General features: G+C 46.3%; 1 protein-coding gene and 1 non-coding gene across 2 annotated transcripts; one reads left to right on the forward strand and one right to left on the reverse strand.

Moving 5' to 3' along the window:
• The first annotated feature begins 1,070 nt into the window (after positions 1–1,070).
• Positions 1,071–1,177, forward strand: LOC115860546 (U6 spliceosomal RNA). The gene has a single exon (XR_004042486.1). It is a non-coding gene; the product is annotated as a U6 spliceosomal RNA (small nuclear RNA).
• A 15-nt stretch (positions 1,178–1,192) lies between these two features.
• LURAP1 (leucine rich adaptor protein 1) lies at positions 1,193–17,464 on the reverse strand. The gene is made up of 2 exons (XM_030870030.2): positions 16,935–17,464; positions 1,193–7,914 (listed from the first exon to the last, which is right to left on the reverse strand). Exons 1-2 carry the CDS (start codon positions 17,130–17,132, stop codon positions 7,393–7,395), a joined length of 720 nt encoding a protein of 239 aa, XP_030725890.1. The 5' UTR covers positions 17,133–17,464; the 3' UTR covers positions 1,193–7,392.
• Positions 17,465–19,887: the final 2,423 nt, after the last annotated feature.

Genomic DNA, 19,887 nt, shown 5'->3' on the forward strand with positions numbered 1-19,887 from the left:
AATAAAATTGTAGAATTAATGGCATCCTCAACAAATAAATGGCCACCAGCAATAAACATCAACACCTGAAAAAAATTGTAAGCATAGAGACTGTATTTATATGCTTCTTAGAGTCTTGCCCAAGTGATCAAATCTGAGTCTGATTCAGCCTCTGGATCCAGCTGCCAATTTGCAGGAAATATTGAGAACACAGGACCATTCAGAACTGCATTATGAGTAGGTAATCAGCAAAATCCAGACTGTGATAAACTCTATACTTCAAATGGCCCAGGTTGTTCAACAAATAAATTGTAAGGAATTAAGAAAGGGATGAAGGGGGGACTTTAAATTAAGAGACTTATAAAGACATCAAATGTACTAAGTGAAGTAAGTCAGACAGAGAAAGACAAATATCATATGATACCACTCGTTTAGAATCTAATTTTTTAAAAAATGACACAAGTGAACTTATTTATAAAACAGAAACAGACTTACAGATATCGAAAACAAACTTATGGTTACCAAAGGGGAGATGTGTGGGGGAGGGGTAAATCAGGAGCTTGGGATTAACATATACATACTATGTTGGTTGTCTAAGAAAACCAACAAAGACCCACTGTATAGCACAGGGAACTCTACTCAGTATTCTGTGATCAGCTATATGAGAAGAGAATCTGAAAAAGAATAAATATATGTATATGTATAAGTGAATCACTTTGCTGTACACCTGAAACTAACACAACATTGTAAATCAACTACACTCCAATAAAATAAAATAAAAAGACATCAAATGTTTTCAAGTGGACAAGACTATAGTATCTAAGGATGTCCATTTGGATGATAAAGATATAAAATAAAATACAAAGAAGTGAATACTGTAATCAGGAAATGGTTGCTTATCAGCAGAGGAAGGGGATTATAATTGGGATGGGGCACATGGACAGGACTTCTGGGTGGGTTCTAGTTCTTAACATGGCAGTGGTTATAGGAGTGTTTGCCTTAGAATAATTCATTAAGCCTTACATTTGTTTTGTGTGTTTTCTACACTTGGGCTTTATTTTACAATGAATACTTTTTAAAAGAATAGCAAGGTGCTCGCTTCGGCAGCACATATACTAAAATTGGAACGATACAGAGAAGATTAGCATGGCCCCTGCACAAGGATGACACACAAATTTGTGAAGTGTTCCATATTTTTTGATGATCCATGTACAAAAAAAAAAAAAAAATAGTAAGGCAGTATTATGAACAAATTCATGCCAATAAATTCAACAACTTAATTGAAACAAATTCTTTGAAAAACACAACTTACCAAAACTAACTCAAAATGAAATTAAAAGTTGGAATAGCTCTATATGTATCACAGAAATTGAATTTGTTATCAAAAACCTCCCCCACAAGGAAAACTCCAAGCCCGTATTATTTCACCGATGAATTCTATCAAATACTGAACAATGCTACCAATCTTACACAGATGCTTTCAGAAGACAAAGAAGGAGGAAACAATTCTAACTTCTTTTAAGAGGCCAGCATAATCCTGATACTAAATTTAAAAAAATTTATCAGAAAATTGAATAGTTATATTTTATTATATTGAGGAATTACTAATTTTAGGTGCCATAATGGTAAAAAAATTGCTTATCTTTTAGAGGTACAAACTAAAACATTACAAATGAACTGGAATCATATCTAGTTTTGCTTCAAAATAATCTTGGTTAGGGGGAGAGTAGCTGAGGGAATAAATAAACCAAGATTGGCCAGAGTTGATAATTACTGAAGCTGGGTGATGGATGCATGGAAATTCATTATACTATGTTCTCTACTATTGTTTACACTCAAGATTTTTTATAATATAAAAGAAAAATAACTACAAATGATTAAAAGACATTAAATAAATAAAAGCTATAAGTTCACAACAATAATTTATTTATTTATTTTCCGTACGCGGGTCTCTCACTGTTGTGGCCTCTCCCGTTGCGGAGCACAGGCTCCGGACGCGCAGGCTCAGCGGCCATGGCTCACGGGCCCAGCCGCTCCGCGGCATGTGGGATCTTCCCGAACTGGGGCACGAACCCGTGTCCCCTGCATCGGCAGGCGGACTCTCAACCACTGCGCCACCAGGGAAGCCCCACAACAATAATTTAAAGAGAAAGTGAAACAAAACAAAATCATTAAACACCAAGTTGCTAGGACATCAACTTACTACTTTGAAAGGGATAAATAAGGGAAAAGAGATTTAAGCATTTATCTTGCCATCCTGGCCTGAACTTTATTTCAGGGTAACCAGATGGTCCTGGAGGATGTGAAAATGTTTTTCTGTACAAAATTAGAACTAATAAAAGAAAAAATAATAGCATTAGGAAATCATCATTTTGTAATTGCTAGTGAAATAACCAATTAATAAAATGGTCATTAATGGATGGTAAAACAATTTGGTGAAAAGTTGACAGGGAACTTTATGATGCAGGATCAGCCTATCACCACCTGAAAATGGAAGAAGCCTGGGACCTGAAATGGGCAGTGAAGGAGAGCTGTACAACCAAGAATACCTGTGCTCCTGTGTAAGTGAAAAATAAATCTTTATTGTGTTAAATTACTGTAATATGGGGCAATTCATTATAAAGGCTGGCTTACTATTTATATATATTAAAACACATAAGTACATAATTATTTATATTTTCAAAGATACATATATATCCAAACACATACTGAACACATTAACGTGTATACCTGGGTCAGGGAGAGGAATGACAATAGGGATCAGGGATTAAAAAAAGATCAAACAAAAAGAGACTTAGTATCAACAGATGAGAGTTCACCCCGCTCTGAGGAGAATGGTTTAACTATTAAGGAATAAAAAGATAATAATTTAAAAGAGAGACAACTAATCTACCCTTTCTAGAGAGAGCCCAGGCTAGTTAGCTGGTAATTATCTTCTGCCTTGAGGGGGAGCACAGAATGGTCGTGGAGAGGAGGCAGTGTTGAAGATAGAGCCTGTTAGAACCCTCCACCATGTTCACCAGGGACGTCTCAGTCCTGAAAAGTTCCCTAAACTGAGAACTTCTCCCAAGTCTGACCTTCACTCTCAGCTCTCCTTGGCAGTGAAGATGCAGGAGGCATTTGCCATTCTCCAGACATGGGGCCTGGGCCTGGCTAGCTCCCCTTGGCACCATCTCTCACTCCAGGCCAAAGGAGGCTAGACAAAGCATAGAGGCTCCTTCTGGGTGTGGATGCATCCTCCTGCCCACCCTCCATCTCTGCTTGTGGAAGGCTGAATAGTGGTCCTTCCTCCAAAGATGTTCAAGTCCTAATCCCCAGAATCTGAGAATATTTTACCTTATATGGCAAAAAGGACTTGGAAGATATGGTTAAATTAGGGATCTTGAGATGGGGAGATGATCCTGGATTACCCCAGTGGGCCCAATGTAAGCACAAGGATATCTGATCACAAAGTAATCCTCCTAAGAGGAGACAGAATTAGAGAAAGATGTAAGAATGGAAGCAGAGGTCAGAGAGGAGAAATACTATGCTGCTAGCTTTGAAGATGGAGGAAGGGGCCATGAGCCAAGGAATGCAAACGGCCTCCAGAAGCTAGAAAAGGCAAATAAATGGATTGCCCCCTAGAGTCTCCAGAAGAGACTCCAGAAGAGGCCTGCCAACACCTTAACTTTTAACTTAACCCAATGAAATTGTTTTTGGACTTGTGACCTCCAGAACTGTAAGATAACACATTTGTGTTGTTTTAAGCCGTTAAGTTTGTCACAGCAGCAATTGGAAATATGTACACTGGCCCTGCTGCTGGGCAGCATAACCTGTTCTCCTAGAAGCGTAAGGTCTGTGAGAGAGGGGAGTGGGGAATCAGAAAAGACTTCCTGGAAGCCCCTGCAGTCAGACTGACGTAGGTTCCTACCATAGTTCACTTATGATCTGTTAATAATGCATTGTTTACAGTGTTGCTAAGAATTAAATGGAATAATACTTTAAATTACCTATTACTACCTAATTAACCACTTTTTAAATTATAAGTCACATCTCTTCGTGGGTTTACATTCATTCCTCCATTCATTCAACAGGTATCACTGAACATCCAGTATGTGCCTGGCACCATGCACAGAGTGAGCCTGCATCCAGTGCAAGATCCAAGCATTTCTCACCTAAGCTGCCACTGAGCTTCCAGTCAGTCCAGTGCACAAGTTCACCACCCTATCCTAAATGCAGGCTCTTACACTTGCCCATTCACATGGTCTCATCTCCTTGGTGGACTCATCCCAGCCAGCACCACCCCTTATACTCCCAGGCACTGTTTCTGCAGCTGCCAGGAGCTCTGTCATCTCTGCCTTTACCCCAAGCCCTGACAAGTCCCCAGCCCACTTGGAGGATAGTATGCTCCCTCTGATATCTTCAAGCCTCCATTTTCATCCCATTCTCTTTTGTCTCTCTGCATCTTTCTCCCTTTTCACCCTTTTCTTCTTTGAGCTCCTAAACAGGTCCTCCCCTCATAACCCGGAAAAGTCTAAACTAACAGGAGAGCTAAGCCTTAAACAGTCAGTCCAGAGGCAGGTAGGAGGGACCAAGAATGTGTGCTTGCCAAGGGTTCCTGGGCCTCTCTAGTAGTGAAATGGAGTCTAAGGTATTGAGACGGGATGTCCAGGCTACCTGGAGTTCCCAGGCAGCCCCACTCACCCACCTTTGCAACCCCTCAATACCCTCAGATGCCAGTCCAACTGAGCTGTAATCCCCTGACTTTGGAGCTCCCCATCTCCACAGGACCCAACTGGATTTCTTTATCTCTCATCTCCCACCCCTATCCCCTGCTTCTCACGTCCAGGTCTGGAATGTTGAATTCTGCCCCCATGATGTCTGGGCCTACTCACCCTACCTTCCCAGAAAAATAGTTGGTCCAAGATTGATCTTCCTTATATCTGTGGTCCATATTAATGCACCCTTTACCCAATCCTGGTCCAAGGGTCTCTTTCCTCAGAGCCTGTGGCTCTTTCTCTAAATATCGAGCTGCCTCTCTAGGGTGGGGTAAGAACCTATTAAAACAGGGAGAAAATTGCTTTCAGATCCTTTGGGCTTGGGTGGTGACAGGGTGGGGTGGGGAAACAGTCTGGCCAAGTGATGGAATTGTGGGTGGACAGGCAGGCAGGCGGGCGATCTGGGTTCTTTAACCTGAGCATTGTCACAGATTTACCATGGGTGACACTGGTAAAGTCTCTGCCTTCTGTAGGCCTGTCTCTCTAACCTGTCTGTGCAATGAGAGGGCTGGTCTTTAAGGCTATATTTGAGCCTGAAGGTTTCACCCAGCTATTCCAGCAATGGTGCATAATGGTCACAAGAGGGCGGACAACCTCTTCAGCTCAGAAGTTTATAGATTAAATGAATAAGCAAGCTTTGAAAAGGAATACAATAGTTCCAAGTGGAAAGGTAGTTACCCATAAGTCACCACAAAATGGCAACAGAGTCAGGGTATTGGGAAAGGGTATTTGAATTCCCAGCCTAAGGGGAGGTCAGGAGCCCCAAGACCTAGAGGGGTAAGGAGAGGGCTGGTGGGCAGCAAAGAAGAGACTTACAGATATTCTTTAGAGATTTCAATCACTTTGAGAGGAGAGGAGGAAATGTATTGTCCCAAAAGGATTGGGGTGGGGGGTTGCAGAACCAGACTTGAGGAGTTTAGAGGAACTGGAGATAATCAACTTGGCTTCCGTCCCTTCCTCAGCATAGAATGAACAGTAGAGAAATTGCAGGAGTTATTCCAGGATTTGAGGAAGACTCCTCCAACTCACGAGGGCACAGCAAATAGGCAAGGCTCACCTGACATCCTTTTTTCTCCTTTTTGCCTTCCAATAATCTAGTTTCAGGGCCCAGGAAAGACAGGGACCAACATAGGGGCAGTTACCTGGGGTTCAAAGGGTTAACCTCCAATAATTCATATTCTGACATCAGCCACAGCCTTTGTCCCCACCCTCTCTCTGGGCCTGTCCCCTCCCTGAGCCCCAGGTTGGCAGGTTCCCTGAGTCCCTCCTTTGGTGTAATTCACTAGGGCCCTGGGATCCAGGCCCAGAGCCAGTGCCCTGCTCCCTCAGCAGGTCCAGGGAGTCTAAAGCTGGCTCTAAGGGAGGAAGGAAAGCAGCTTTTCCCTCCTATTCTCCCCCCTCCCAGGATGTGGGCCCTAGGACCAAAGAGCCTCTGTCTTTCTCTGCCACACCCCCCATTGTAACCTAGACAAGGGGATTCCTTGTGTCCTGGCCTCAGGCTGGCATCCTAGTAACCAAATGGTGGAAGGTCTGGGGCAGGATGGGGGCAGGGGAATCACAAGATCTGAGAAGATACCTCCCCCTTTTGGAGATTCTGGTACACCCCAAGCTTCTCCTCCCTCTGGCTCCCATCAGCGTTGGAGAGAGAAGGCTGAGGGACTCATCTGCATATAAAAGGTCTGAGGCCCAAAGTGGAAACCGAGAAGGTGTGGAGACACAAAGGCTGAACCTCCTGGCGGACAGATTTGGAGCCAGAATACAAGAATGGGGGCAACCCAGGGACAGAGTAAGACAGGGGACTGTGGCAGGGCAGGCCAAGCAGACTTTTGAGAGCTGTAGGTGGAGGCTCCTGCCAGTTTCCTCCCTAAAAGCACAGATATAGGAATGCTGGCAGCAGACAGGCGTGTGGTCAGAGAGGAAGTGAGAATCCCTAGGATAAAATGAGAACTCCCTGTTTAAATACTAAGAACCTCTCTGAGAAGAAGTACAAACATCTGACTGAGAAACCTTCCTGCGAGGAGGGTGGTATGTTCCCATTCACAAGAAGTAATGGTAGGGAGAATAAATGATATGGTCTCACTTAGCAGCAGGGGCTCAGACACCCCCATACTGACCTATCATCACTAAAAGACTGGTACAGAAAGGCTAATCCATCCTGGCAGGAAATGACATCACTCACCAGACAGGAAGGGGTGGCTCTACCAACCCCAAAGGCTTCTGGGAGGGCCAATCCATGGAGGGTTGGCCTTGAATGTCCATGACCCTCCACAATCCTCCATCTTGGCCAAGAGGGGAGCCAAGGCTGCTAGATGTTGGGTGAGGCAATTATACCCCCATCTCTTCATAAGTGATCTCGCAGGGATGCTAAACCATCAAATCCCAGTTGGGAGGAAAGGGGAAGAGATACCATCACACCTGGAGCCACAGGTCAAGCCTCTAGAGTCAATGTATCCATGAAAATAGCTCTAGGGACCCAATAATTGAAGGATAAAGGCAGAGCCTCCCCAGGGATCAGAGAGATGGTGAGGCCAGGTTTCCATGGTAACTGATTTCAATGCAGCCTCTTCCTAATCCCAGATTGAGGGAGAATAAATTTGAGGGAGACCAGGGCCTAGCGATGAAAGAGCCATAGGAGTACAAAAGGGTGGAAGAGTTGTTACAGGAAGGTCACATCATCCTGGCACTGGCCCCAGTACCAGTGGGTCTCAAAGCCCAGCTTGGTACTCTCATCCTCTGGTGGCTCAGGAGGTCCACCTTGGAGCCCCTCCCCGGGGGGCTTCCACACAGCCCTCAAGCTTCCTAGCCTGGTGGCTGTCAGGTCCACCTCAGTCCTGGCCCTCTCCCCGCCGGGTATAGCCTTTGCCCAGTCCATCTCGGGACGGGGAGCCCCAGGGGGGCCCTGTTCATCCAGCTCGCTGGGGGCCACTGTGTCCAGGAAGCTGCCAATGGAGACACTGTCCAGTCGGTCAGTGGAGCTGGTGTCTGGCAGGCTGTCCCAGCTGCCTCGCCTTGAACGGCCTGGGCTCCCACCTGTCAGGCTATATTGGCTGCTGGTGAGGCTGCTGCAGTGGCTGGTCAATGTCCCCCGCTCCTCCAACAGCCAGCGCACTGCCTCAATGCCCTCGTTCAAAGTCACCAGCTGCTGTAGGATCTTCACATCGATGGCTCGCAGGTAAGCCTAGGGGAGTGGGAGAAGGAATCAGTTCCAGGTTCTGGGCCACGGGTTTCCGCAATGTTTCTAGAGGCCTCTACCTTGTGATCCAAACAACTATGCTTCAGTTTCAAGAAGCATGGAAATAGAATGGTTTGGAGTGTAGGCTTTAGAAACAGAGAGACTGCTGTTTAAAATCTCAGCCCTACAACTGATTAGCTGTATGACTGTGGGCAACTTTCTTACCTTCTTTGAGCCTGGGTTTCCTTGTTTGTGAAATAGGGTTAGGTCACTCACCTCACAGGGTGGCTGGGAGAATTTTGTGATGTTTTTTAGGCACTGAGCACTGTGCCTGGTACAGAGTAAAATCTCAATAAGTGTTAAGTATTAAAATCCAATCCTACTGAGATTTGAACTTCACAGTTAGGGTATTAACTATTGAACCAGTCCAGATTCACCAGTAAGACTTAGAAGCAGTCATCCGAAGAGTAGCCTGGGGCTTCCCACTGGTGGCGCAGTGGTTGACAGTCCACCTGCCGATGCAGGGGACACGGGTTCGTGCCCCGGTCCGGGAAGATCCCACATGCCGCGGAGTGGCTGGGCCCGTGAGCCATGGCCGCTGAGCCTGCGCATCCAGAGCCTGTCTGTGCTCCGCAACGGGAGAGGCCACACAGTGAGAGGCCCGCGTACCACAAAAAAAAAAAAAAAAAATCCCCTGTTCAAAGAGTAGCCTGATAGGCAGCCAAGTGTTAATTGGGAAGTAGACTGGGCCAAAATGAGGCAGGAGCTGGGGGGGTAAAGAAGGCACTAACCTGGTCCTCCTTCAGGATGTTGGTAGCAGCTGCTGTGGAAGGGAAGGGTTGGCTAGAGCTTCAAAGAGTCAGAATCTCACTGGCTGGGAATTTGGGGCTTCCCTTTACTATACACCAGTCTCCTTGTCTGCACTGGGAGTAAGTTTGACTTACTGGGTAATCTCTAGGGTCCCTTCTAGCTCAGATGCACTGAGTTATCTTCCCCAAGTACAAGTGTGAACTTGTCGCTCCCTTGCTCAAGAACATTTTCAGGCTTTGCACTGCTCTTAGAGAATAAAATCTAAGCACTTTAGCAGCAGGTCTTCAAAAGCCTGTCATAATACAGCTCTTGCCCATCCCTCTAACTTCACCTCTAGGATATTTCTGTGGGAACCCCAGGTCCTGCCACACACAACTTTTAAAATTTCATTTTATTTAGCTTTACTTTTTTTTTTTGGCCACACTGTGCAGCATGTGGGATCCCAGCTCCCCGACCAGAGACCAAACCTGCAGCCTCTGTAGTGGAAGCATAGAGTGTCAACCACTGGACTGCCAGGGAAGTCCTAGGTTTACCTTTTTTTAAAAAAAATATTTATTTATTTGGTTGCACCAGGTCTTAGTTGCAGCAGGCAGGCTCCTTAGTTGTGGCATGCAAACTCTTAGTTGCGCCACGCATGTGGGATCTAGCTCCCTGACCAGGGATCGAACCTGGGCCCCCTGCATTGGGAGTGCAGAGTCCTATCCATTGCGCCACCAGGGAATTCCCTACCTTTACTTTTAATAAAAGTTATAGATGCACATAGATTAAAGAAGCAAACAGTTCTCAAAGATTTATTATGAAAAGTAACAGATCCCCCATCCTAGTCCTAAATCCCACTTTCCAAAGACAGCTACTATCGCTTTTTTAGCTGTTTATTTTGGTACTTACCTTCTAATTCCCAAATAACTACTTATTGATTTTTTTTTTTTTTTTCTGGTACACAGGCCTCTCACTGTTGTGGCCTCTCCCATTGTGGAGCACAGGCTCCGGACGCACAGGCTCAGCGGCCATGGCTCACGGGCCCAGCCACTCCGCAGCATGTGGGATCCTCCCGGACCGGGGCACGAACCCGTGTCCCCTGCATCGGCAGGCAGACTCCCAACCACTGCGCCACCAGGGAAGCCCTCTCTGAATGTTTTTTTAATAACTTCCTGTTTTTGTTCATGGCTGCAATATTATCTCATCTCTTTAAGGATATAATTAATGATTGTTTAAGTTCTTATCTCCCTGAATTATCTCCATTTTATTCAAGTCGCTTTTTTCTGTTTGTATAGGTCTATATAGTTAAAGGGCTTCATCAGATGTCTTACAATCTTTAGCTGCTGCTTATACTTCAGAGTGGTCTCTAAAAAGCTGATGGAAACTCTCTGTGCCTGAGGCTTGCCAGCTCTGAACCTCACTAAGGGTTATTTTGCTAGGATGTTTGATTGGGTAAGGCCTGTAGGTAGTACCTTGCGTGTGTGTGTGTGTGTGTGTGTGTGTGTGTGTGTGTGTGTGTGTGTGTGTGTGTGTTTCTTGGGTTCATCACATTCACTATATTATACCCGTCTAGAGAGTATAATGTAAGCAAAGCTGCCAATGTTCTGGGAGCCAAGTAAGGGAAAGGCTGGGAGGGGTATTACATAGCATTTAGTATATTTTAATTTAATCCCTCTTGCTCTCAAACTTTGCTTGGTGTCTCCCAACCTGGAGACCTTTGGTTCTATTATTTTTTAAATATATATTACTTGATAAATGTTTATTGAATTATTCAGGAAATAACTGCTTTAGTCACACCTACAGTGATAAGCCAGAAATCAGACCAACTTTGTACACTGAGAAAAATATAGGCACTGGAATTAAACAGACCTGGATTCAAGTTCCAGTTTTGCCATTAATGAGTCATACGAAATTGGAATACTTTTTCCCTTTAAACCATCATTTCTTCATTGTAAAAAGAGGATACTATCTAATTTAAAGGTTTATTTTCAGAAATAGAAGGAGCATTAACAGGCAGAGCATACTGCCTGACAAGTATTCACTAATCAATAAATGGTAGCTATTTGGCTTTACATATTACTATGGTTAACTTATCTACTATGGCATAAGCACAGAAAATTTTGTACCTGAAATTATTTGTGTTTTTGGAAGAACATCACAACATTTGGAAGAATATTTGTTGACTTCAGTTAAACAAATGATTATTGGGTACCTGGATTTTCTAATAATTACAAAGATAATGGAGAAACTCTCCCTGCTTAACAGAAGCTTACAGTTTCAGTAAGGAGATGTGGACATAAATAACTGAAGTACCACAGACTGCACAGACTATTAATGACACAGGATAAAAGAGATCATCTTCAATTATTTCGTGCTGGGGACAAATTTATTAACAGTGAAACCATGTAGTCCATGACCAAACTAAATGTATTAAACAAAATTTTTCTTACTAAAAATGCTTCTCCTGCTTTGTTTTCTCCCCCCTTCCTTTCCTCTTTCCTCCTTCCTTCCCTCCTTCCCTCCCTCCCTCTCTTCCTTCCTGCCTTCCAGTCTTCTTCCGTTCCCCTTCCTCCCTTCCTTCTGTTCTATTCTTTCCAAAACTTACATTTCCAGTTTTCTGCGATGATAAAGGAGTTCTGGGCACTTGGTTGCCCAGTTGGGGAGGGATTCTTAGAGTATGATTTTTTTTTTTTTTTTTTTTAGTATTTTATTTATTTAGTTTTTGGCTGCGTCAGGTGTTAGATGTGACACGCCAGGATCTTTGCGGCGCGGGCTCTTCGTTGCAGTGTGTGGGTTTCTCTCTAGCTATGGCATGCAGGCTCCATAGCACATAGGCTCTCTAGTTGTGGTGCACGGGCTTAGTTGCCCCGCGGCATGTGGGATCTTAGTTCCCCGATCAGGGATTGAACCGGCGTCCTCTGCATTGCAAGATGGATTCTTTTTTTTTTTTTTTAAGATGTTGGGGGTAGGAGTTTATTAATTAATTTATTTATTTTTGCTGTGTTGGGTCTTCGTTTCTGTGCAAGGGCTTTCTCTAGTTTTGGCAAGCGGGGGCCACTCTTCATCGCGGTGCGCGGGCCTCTCACTATCGCAGCCTCTCTTGTTGCAGAGCACAGGCTCCAGACGCGCAGGCTCAGTAGTTGTGGCTCACGGGCCTCGTTGCTCGGCGGCATGTGGGATCCTCCCAGACCAGGGCTCGAACCCGTGTCCCCTGCATTAGCAGGCAGATTCTCAACCACTGCGCCACCAGGGAAGCCCCGAGATGGATTCTTAACCACTGGAACACCAGGTAAGTCCCAAGTATGATGCTTTTTTTAAAAAAAATAAATTTTATTTATTTATATTTGGCTGCGTTGGGTCTTCGTTGCTGCACGCAGGCTTTCTCTAGTTGCGGCTAGTCAGGGCTACTCTTCGTTGCAGTGTGCAGGCTTCTCATTGCGGTGGCTCCTCTTGTTGCAGAGCATGGTCTCTAGGCATGTAGGCTTCAGCAGTTGTGGCTCACGGGCTCTAGAGTGCAGGTTCTGTAGCTGTGGCGCACAGCCTTAGCTGCTCTGCGGCATGTCGGATCTTCCCGGATCAGATATCAAACCCGTGTCCCCTGCATTGGCAGGTGGATTCTTAACCACTCTGCCACCAGGGAAGTCCCTTTTTTTTTTTTTTAAATATTTTCTTTTTTTTTAAGATTTTTTATTTGTTTATTTAATTTATTTTTGGCTGCATCGGGTCTTCAGTTGCAGCATGCGGGCTCTTCGTTGCGGCGTGCAAGCTTCTCTCTAGTTGTGGCACATGGGTTTTCTCTCTCTAGTTGTGGTGCGTGGGCTCCAGAGTGCGTGGGCTCTGTAGTTTGCAGCATGTGGGCTTTCTCGTTGAGGTGCGCGAGCTCAGTAGTCGTGGTGCGCGGGCTCAGTTGCACCGCGGCATGTGGGATCTTAGTTCCCTGAGCAGGGATTGAACCTACGTCCCCTGCATTGTAAGGCGGATTCTTTACCACTGGGCCACCAGGGAAGTCCCCTGAGTATGATTCTTTTTTTTTTTTCCCAATTTTATATCACTAATATAAATGAAAACCAGTATTTTTTTTTAATTTATTTATTTTTGGCTGCGTTAGGTCTTCGTTGCTGCACGTGGGCTTTCTCGGGTTGTGGTGAGTGGGGGCTACTCTTCGTTGTGGTGTGTGGGCTTCTCATTGTGGTGGCTTCTCTTGTTGCGGAGCACAGGTTCTAGGCGCACGGGCTCAGTAGCTGTGGCTCATGGGCCCTAGAGCACAGGCTCAGTAGTTGTGGCACACAGGCTTAGTTGCTCTGCAGCACGTGGGACCTTCCTGGACCAGGGCTCGAACCCATGTCCCCTGCATTGGCAGGCGGATTCCCAACCACTGCACCACCAGGGAAGCCCCCGAGTATGATTCTTAAACAGACATTCATCAACCCTTTTGTGTTCAGCTCTATTTGCACCCTCAGATCTAGAAATATCTGAGACCAACTCCTGAGACCTTTGAGGTGCAAAATGGGTTGCTTTTCAACTTTCCTCATTGCTGGCTTGGAATTCAGCTTTTTTCAAGTCTACTAAGTTAGTTACTACTCTTCCTTCTGCTTTCAGCTTCCAAAATTTTGTTCCTGTCATATTCTCTCCTGTTCTTGTCATAATGGCTTCACAGCTTTAAAAATAATCTTTCTACTGGCTTTTAGTGGAGTTTCAGGGGGGAATGGAGGTAAATGCATGTGTTTAATGTGCCATCTTGAACTGGAATTCCCACTGACTTTATTCAAGTCACAACTCAAATGCCACCTCCTCTAGGAAGTCTTCCCTACACTTCCTTAAGGTGGAATTAAGCCATTCAGTCATGGAACAATATTTATTGAGTGTTTCTTATAGGCATGGCATTGTGTAGATAAAGCAAGAAAAGACCATTTCTTGCCCTCAGAGAGTTCACAGTCTAGTGGGTTAAGATAAGACAATGACACAAGCACTTAAAATTCAGTGCAGAAAATGCCAGGGGATGCAAATGCTGCACAGAGAGCTGTGGGTACCTAGAGGACCATAACCAGAGTAGTAAGGAAATGCTTCCTAGAATAAAGGACATGAGCTGAGACTTGAAGGTCAAGTGGGACTTAGCCAGACAAAGCCATGGAGAGTCATTCCAACCAGAAGAAACAGCTTGTCTTCTCCAGTTCAGTTGTGCCTTTCCAGAGCACAAATCTGACCATGCCACTCTATAATGAAGACTCTTCCAGGAAGTCCTCCCTGAGTTCCAACAGCACCTGTGCCAGAGTGGCTAGTCTGTCTCTCTCTTCCTTAACCCAGACTATGAGCTCCCTGGAGCAGCAGGTCCTGCCCAGTTCGTTTATGGTGCTTAGCCTAGGATTGGGTAGGTCAGATTCAGTTCTATGATTCTCTTGTCTATACTATCCTTGGTCCCTCTGCTGGTCCCAGGGTTCAGGGGGCTGGGTTTTATCATGTTGGCGGCAAATGAATCTGAGGACCAGATTCTATACTCCTGTGACAGTGGGATTCCCTGACTGTGAAAGCATCACTGCCCAGAATAGAAGAAAGCAAGGCTTTCTTGCCAGAAAAAGAAACAGTCATTTCACACCATCTCTTTGGAAACAGAAAGGGGATAAACAGCTCAGGAGAGATGCAGCCTCAGAGGCCACTCCAACCCAATTCTCTTCCCAGGGGGATTCAGGTTCCCCATTCTTCCCTTTAACATGTACACACCAAACCCTCTGACCAGCCCTAAGATCACAAGTATGGCTCACTCATGGCTCAATCTAAATGAAGCCCTGGGATAAAAGCCTACAGATCTCAGTCCTAGCTCCCTGGTTTTAGAATGAGATTCCCAGACTATTGTTACCCCTCTCTCCCCTCGCCCTCTCCCCCAGGAGGTAGAAAAACTGAGGCCAAGAGAGTCAGGGCTCTGCTTAAGATCACAAAATTATTCAGGAGCAGGGCCAGGACTTGAACCCATGCCTTCTCTCTCCTTGCCTAAAGCTTTTTCTCAAACTGCTCTGTGGGGGTGGGTTGTCATAGCAACAGTTCTCTGGGTGGGAGGATTAAGTAGGGGAAGTTGCCATTGTTTCCCCTTCCCACAAATCCCGGGGTCTGTCTGGTTCAGTCAACTTTTGGGGAGGGAGTAGTAGGGGAGGGAGAGGCCTAGAGGCAGTGATGACCTTGGCCTCAAGGGCAGGACTGCCCCCTCCCTGCAGGAAAGCTGAGTGAGGGACAGTTGAAGGACAGTACTTAGAGGGCTTGGACTAGTTCTGCCACAAGCGGCTCCAGGGGAAACCCCCTGCCCCACCTTTTTCCCCCTGGGTGCCACCCAGTGTGTAGGGCAGAGTGCATAAAGAAACCTAAGATACCTCTGCTGAGGAGGGAGAAAGGAATGGAGTAGGAGTCCGTGGGGCACATAGGGAGCCTCTCCCTGTGCTGGACCCCAGAAGGCTCCCTCCCTTGAGTTCTTCATGGGCAGCCTCGGGCCCCAAGCCAGGCTAGGTCAGGAATGCAGAGAGACCCAATCAAAATTAAAATGTACCCCTTAAAATTTATGAACAGGTAATCTGCACCAAAGAGAGAAAAGAGAGCCAGAGCGACTAGGCACGGCTCCCCCCAGTATGAGCTCAGGCAAGCCCCTTAACACCTGCAAGCATGTTTGCTCTGTGAAATGGGAAAATAATGACTGCTTTTCTCACTCCAGTGACATGAAAGGCATTTAATGTATCTGGCACAAAGCAGGTCTCAACGGTGAAGATGTAAAGTGTAGGCAAATCACCTGGGTTCAAAGCCTGGCTCTGCTTTTTACTTTCTGTATGACTTGGGCAGTTACTTAACCTCTCTGTGCCTCAGTTTCTTCATCTATAAAATATCACATACCTAATAAGTCTCTGTGAGGACTAAGAGAATATCTTGTAAAATGTTCAGCATGATACCTGGCACATGCACTTGGTGAAAGTTAGTTTCCAAAGCAAGACATTCTAAGTTAGCTCTTTCTGGGCCCTGAGCTAAAGTTTGTACAGTGAGGCAAAGCCAGACCCCTCCCTTAGGTGGGCACAGTTACAGCCCTGCTCTGGAGAATTTGGCAATAGCTTCCGATCTTCAAGGCCAAGTGCACATATGGCATTCAAATCCTTCCCCCAGGGAGCCTTTCCTGATTGCTTTGCCCACAAATCTCTCCTCCCAGCCTCTCAGGCTGTCAGGTAGCGCCCATGACCTCCCTCCCAAAGGCACCCCCTCCACACACACACACACACACACACACACACACACACACACACACACACACACACACCTCAGCCTGGCACAGAGCTGGGCACAGTGGGGCTCCAGGAAGACCTGTTAGCTGACACACTCACTGTGGGCTCCTGGTTCTGTGCCAGAAAGTGGCTGGCAATTCCTCAGTTCCCTAGAATTGGCCACAAAGTGGTGGCAGGTGTAAATCACCCCCTTCAACAGAACCAGGGCCCTAGGGAGCCTGGGAGGCCCCAACTGCCCTTTTGGCTCTGAATCTAGACCAGCAGCAACAGGGAAGGGGTTGGGTGCCTGTTTTCTCCTCCTCTCCCCAAGGAAGTGCAGATGAGATGCAAATATCCAGTGTACTTGGGGGTTGGTAGGAAGGAGACTGAGTCTGCAGTGATGGGACCAACACGGCAGGTGCTGTTATTCTGTGTCTGCTAAGGTTCTAGGAACTTTCAAATATTTTAAGTGGGTGTGGGGGAACGTTGGGGAAAGAGGATGTTTTTAGTGGCCCTAGCCCAGGCAGTTTTCACCCAAATCTCTTCTGTGCTGAGTGTTGTGGTGGATACTGGAGCCTCTGAGGAACAAACCCTGGGCCCAGTTTGCAAGAGGAGAAAAAACTGGTTGCCCTACAATGGTGGCTGGGGGCAGAGATGGCCCCAAAGTGAGGCGAGAGGGGGAAGATTTGCGCTGTGCTAGGTTCTCAGTGCTTCCCAATCCTCACCTCTCCCCTCCCAATTATTTGGCAAAAAAAAAAAAAAAACAACTGAAAAAACCCCGAGCCTCCCACCCCAAGTGCTCAGGGCCCATCAATACTCCACTCACCCTTCCTGGGGAACGCAATTAATGGACCCCAAGGCTTAAAGATTGATCTGATAGGAATCCTGAGGACTTAGGTGGGGAATATTAACTCCCTCCTCTCCAGCCCAACTCTGGGGACGCGAGTCCATCCCTTCCGGCCCCATGCTGGAGACTCCGTGCCCCTGGCCCGTGTAGCCCACACTCACCAGCTCCATCCTCAGCGCCATGATCTTGTCCCCCAGGCTGTGGCCAGTGCTAGGCGCCCCCGGGAGCAGCAGGGCGCCAGAGGTTCCCGGCTCCCACTCGCCTCGCAGCCCGCGGAGCAGCCCTTCAGGGGTCTTCCTGCCCACCTTGCCCTCCACGTCTCGCAGGTCAGGCGTCTGGGACTCCGCAGTCCCCTCCATGCGGGCCTAAGCCTGAACAGGGTTGGGCGACCGGACGCCGGGATCCCGCTCCCAGGGGTCCTCCTTTCACAGCAGCTAGTGCAGAGCGGAACCGGTGGGTCCCCGCCCGCGCTGTGTGGGGGCGGGAGGAGGGCGCCGTAACACTCAGAAAAGCCGCGCAGAGGGTGTGTATGTGTGTGTGTGTGTGTGTGTGTGTGTGTGTGTGTACATTCGAGTGCTGCGCACACACCTCTGGCTCCGGAATGGGTGAGGCTGGGCGATGCTGGATGTGCACCTGAAAGAGCTCAGCGCCTTCTCCTGACTCTGGCTCCGGAATGGGTGAGGCTGGGCGATGCTGGATATGCACCTGAAAGAGCTCAGCGCCTTCTCCTGATTCCGGCACTTAGTCCAGCCAGGCACTCAGCAGGTGCCCAATGAATGTTTGCTGAGTGACGTTAAGCATCCTCAGTTAGGGAAGTGGGATTTTAAGGAACATTGGTAACAGAACTACAGAGGGTTTTGGAAGGCTTCCTGGAGTAGAGGAGCTGGATCTAAAACAGTGCTTGGAATTTAGCTAGCCACTGATACACACACACATCCAGTGTAGCCACTAAATTTAGACTAAAGGAGCAACCAGTATTGAAGCCGAAGAGGGCTACATCATGCTTGATCTTGTAAACTGATGCTTCTTAAACTTGACTGCGCATACATGAATTATCTGGGAATCATTAAAATGCAGATTACAATTCTGTAACTCTGGGGTGGGGCCTGAGATTCTGCATTTCTAACAAGCTCCCTGCTGATGGCCATGCTGCTGGTCCAGGGACCACACTTTGAGTAACAAGGTTATAAAAGATGGTTCTAAGGTGCTGGGATTTTATTCTATGGGCAATGATGATCCCTAAAAAGCATTTTATGCTTTGGCTTGATTTTGTTTTTCTTTTTTTTTGCGGTACGCGGGCCTCTCACTGTTGTGGCCTCTCCCGTTGCGGAGCACAGCCTCCGGACGCGCAGGCTCAGCGGCCATGGCTCACGGGCCCAGCCTCTCCGCGGCATGTGGGACCTTCCCGGACCGGGGCACGAACCCGTGTCCCCTGCATCGGCAGGCGGACTCTCAACCACTGAGCCACCAGGGAAGCCCCTTGATTTTGTTTTTTAATCCAAGTAATTCCAGCCCATGGTTACAGAAGGATTTATAATGAAAAGATAGTTACCGCAACCTATTCTTTCCCACCTCTAGTCCCACTCCCCAGAGGCAACCACGTTCAGCTATTTTTTCCTGGTGTTTATACTCATAACTCCACAATAGACTTATACCACTATGTCTTAATTTTAAACATTGTCTACTGACTTCCTATTATGATAAATAAGATCTACCTCACACTCTGTATTTCCTTCTTCCATTGGCCCTATACATTTCTATCATTATTTTTTAGCTTGTTACCTTTGTAATTTTAAGTAACATACTTTTCCTTAGTATGCCTTGAACCATGGAAGGGTTTTAAATCAGAGATTTACAAAACAGATTTGCCTTTTTGAAAAAATACTCTGGATTTTGCAAGGAGAAAGAATTAAAGGGGTAAAAATCTGGAGTCATGGAGACCAGCTAGAAGATAAGAAACTAAAATGGCCTGGACAGCGGCTGGTGGTAAGGTTGGAAAAGAATTAGACCTGAATGGAGGAGGACTCTTTAGGAGGTAAGATTGACAAGACTTGGTGACCAGTAACATTCATTTGTTTATACTGGCATTTGATAAATATTTGTCCAGAAAACGAATGATTTCAAAAAATATTATGGAGAATCTCCTATCTTCTAGCCGTTGTATGTGGTACAAAGAATACAATGGTGAGCAAACAGACCTGGACTGGTTGCTGGAGAGAGACAAGGAATCGAGGGTGACTCCCAGCTGTTTGATCTGATGCCATTCATGAAGGAAGGGAACACAAGAAGAGGACTGGGAGTGAGAAGAGTTGATTCTAGCAGGAGCTATGTTGAATTGGAGGGACCTATGAGAATGTCCAGCTGGTAGTTGAACACAGGTCCGCCTGGAGCTCAGGAGAAAGGCTAAGTCTGCAGATATGAGTTTAGGAATCTAGATGGTCAGAGAGCTCATGAGAGTGGATGAGATCTTCTGTGGAGAGGGAGTTTGAGGAGAGAAGAGGGTCAGGGAGGAACCCTGAGGGACACCTTTCTAAAATGCCTTTTAAAAATGTGTTGGGATTTCTTCTATTCTAACACATACTTATTAGGAGAAATCACTGATTGCCTCAACTACCGAGACAAGCACTGTTAACATTTTGGGGATACCATCCCACCATTTCAGGAAGCAGATGGAATATGGAGAGCTCAAAAAAAATCTAACCTATCTTCTGGCTTCTTCTGTCTCCCTTTCATCTGTTATCCACAAAACAGTAAATGTTCTCTTAAATTGGATTATGTTGCTTCCCTGCCTAAAACTGTGCCATGGCTACCCACTCACTTCAAATAAGCATCACCGTCACCTAGAAACTTTTTCGAAATGCAGTATTCTGCTCTGCCCCAGACTCCTGAATCAAAAACTCTAAGAATGGGGCCCAGCAATCTGTTTTAACAAGTCCTCCAAGTGATTCTGATGCAAGCTAAAGTTTGAGAACCACTGTGTTAAGCTAAGTGCTTCACACGTGTTAAACTCTATAAGTGTTATTACTGTCAGTATAGTGAGGGGTTAAGAGTGGAATCTGGAGCCAGGCTGCCTGGGTTTGAATTCTAGCTTTACCAACTTCATGATATTGGGCC

Source organism: Globicephala melas, chromosome 1 (assembly GCF_963455315.2).
Source record: "Globicephala melas chromosome 1, mGloMel1.2, whole genome shotgun sequence".
Classification (NCBI taxonomy): domain Eukaryota; kingdom Metazoa; phylum Chordata; class Mammalia; order Artiodactyla; family Delphinidae; genus Globicephala; species Globicephala melas.

Bases quoted from the DNA above. Each gene is read 5' to 3' on its own strand.
- LURAP1 (XM_030870030.2), bottom strand. From the start codon at position 17,132: ATGGAGGGGACTGCGGAGTCCCAGACGCCTGACCTGCGAGACGTGGAG. The intron at 7,915-16,934 runs GTGAGTGTGGGC...CCACTCCCCTAG, and splicing joins TGGCGCTGAGGATGGAGCTG to GCTTACCTGCGAGCCATCGA.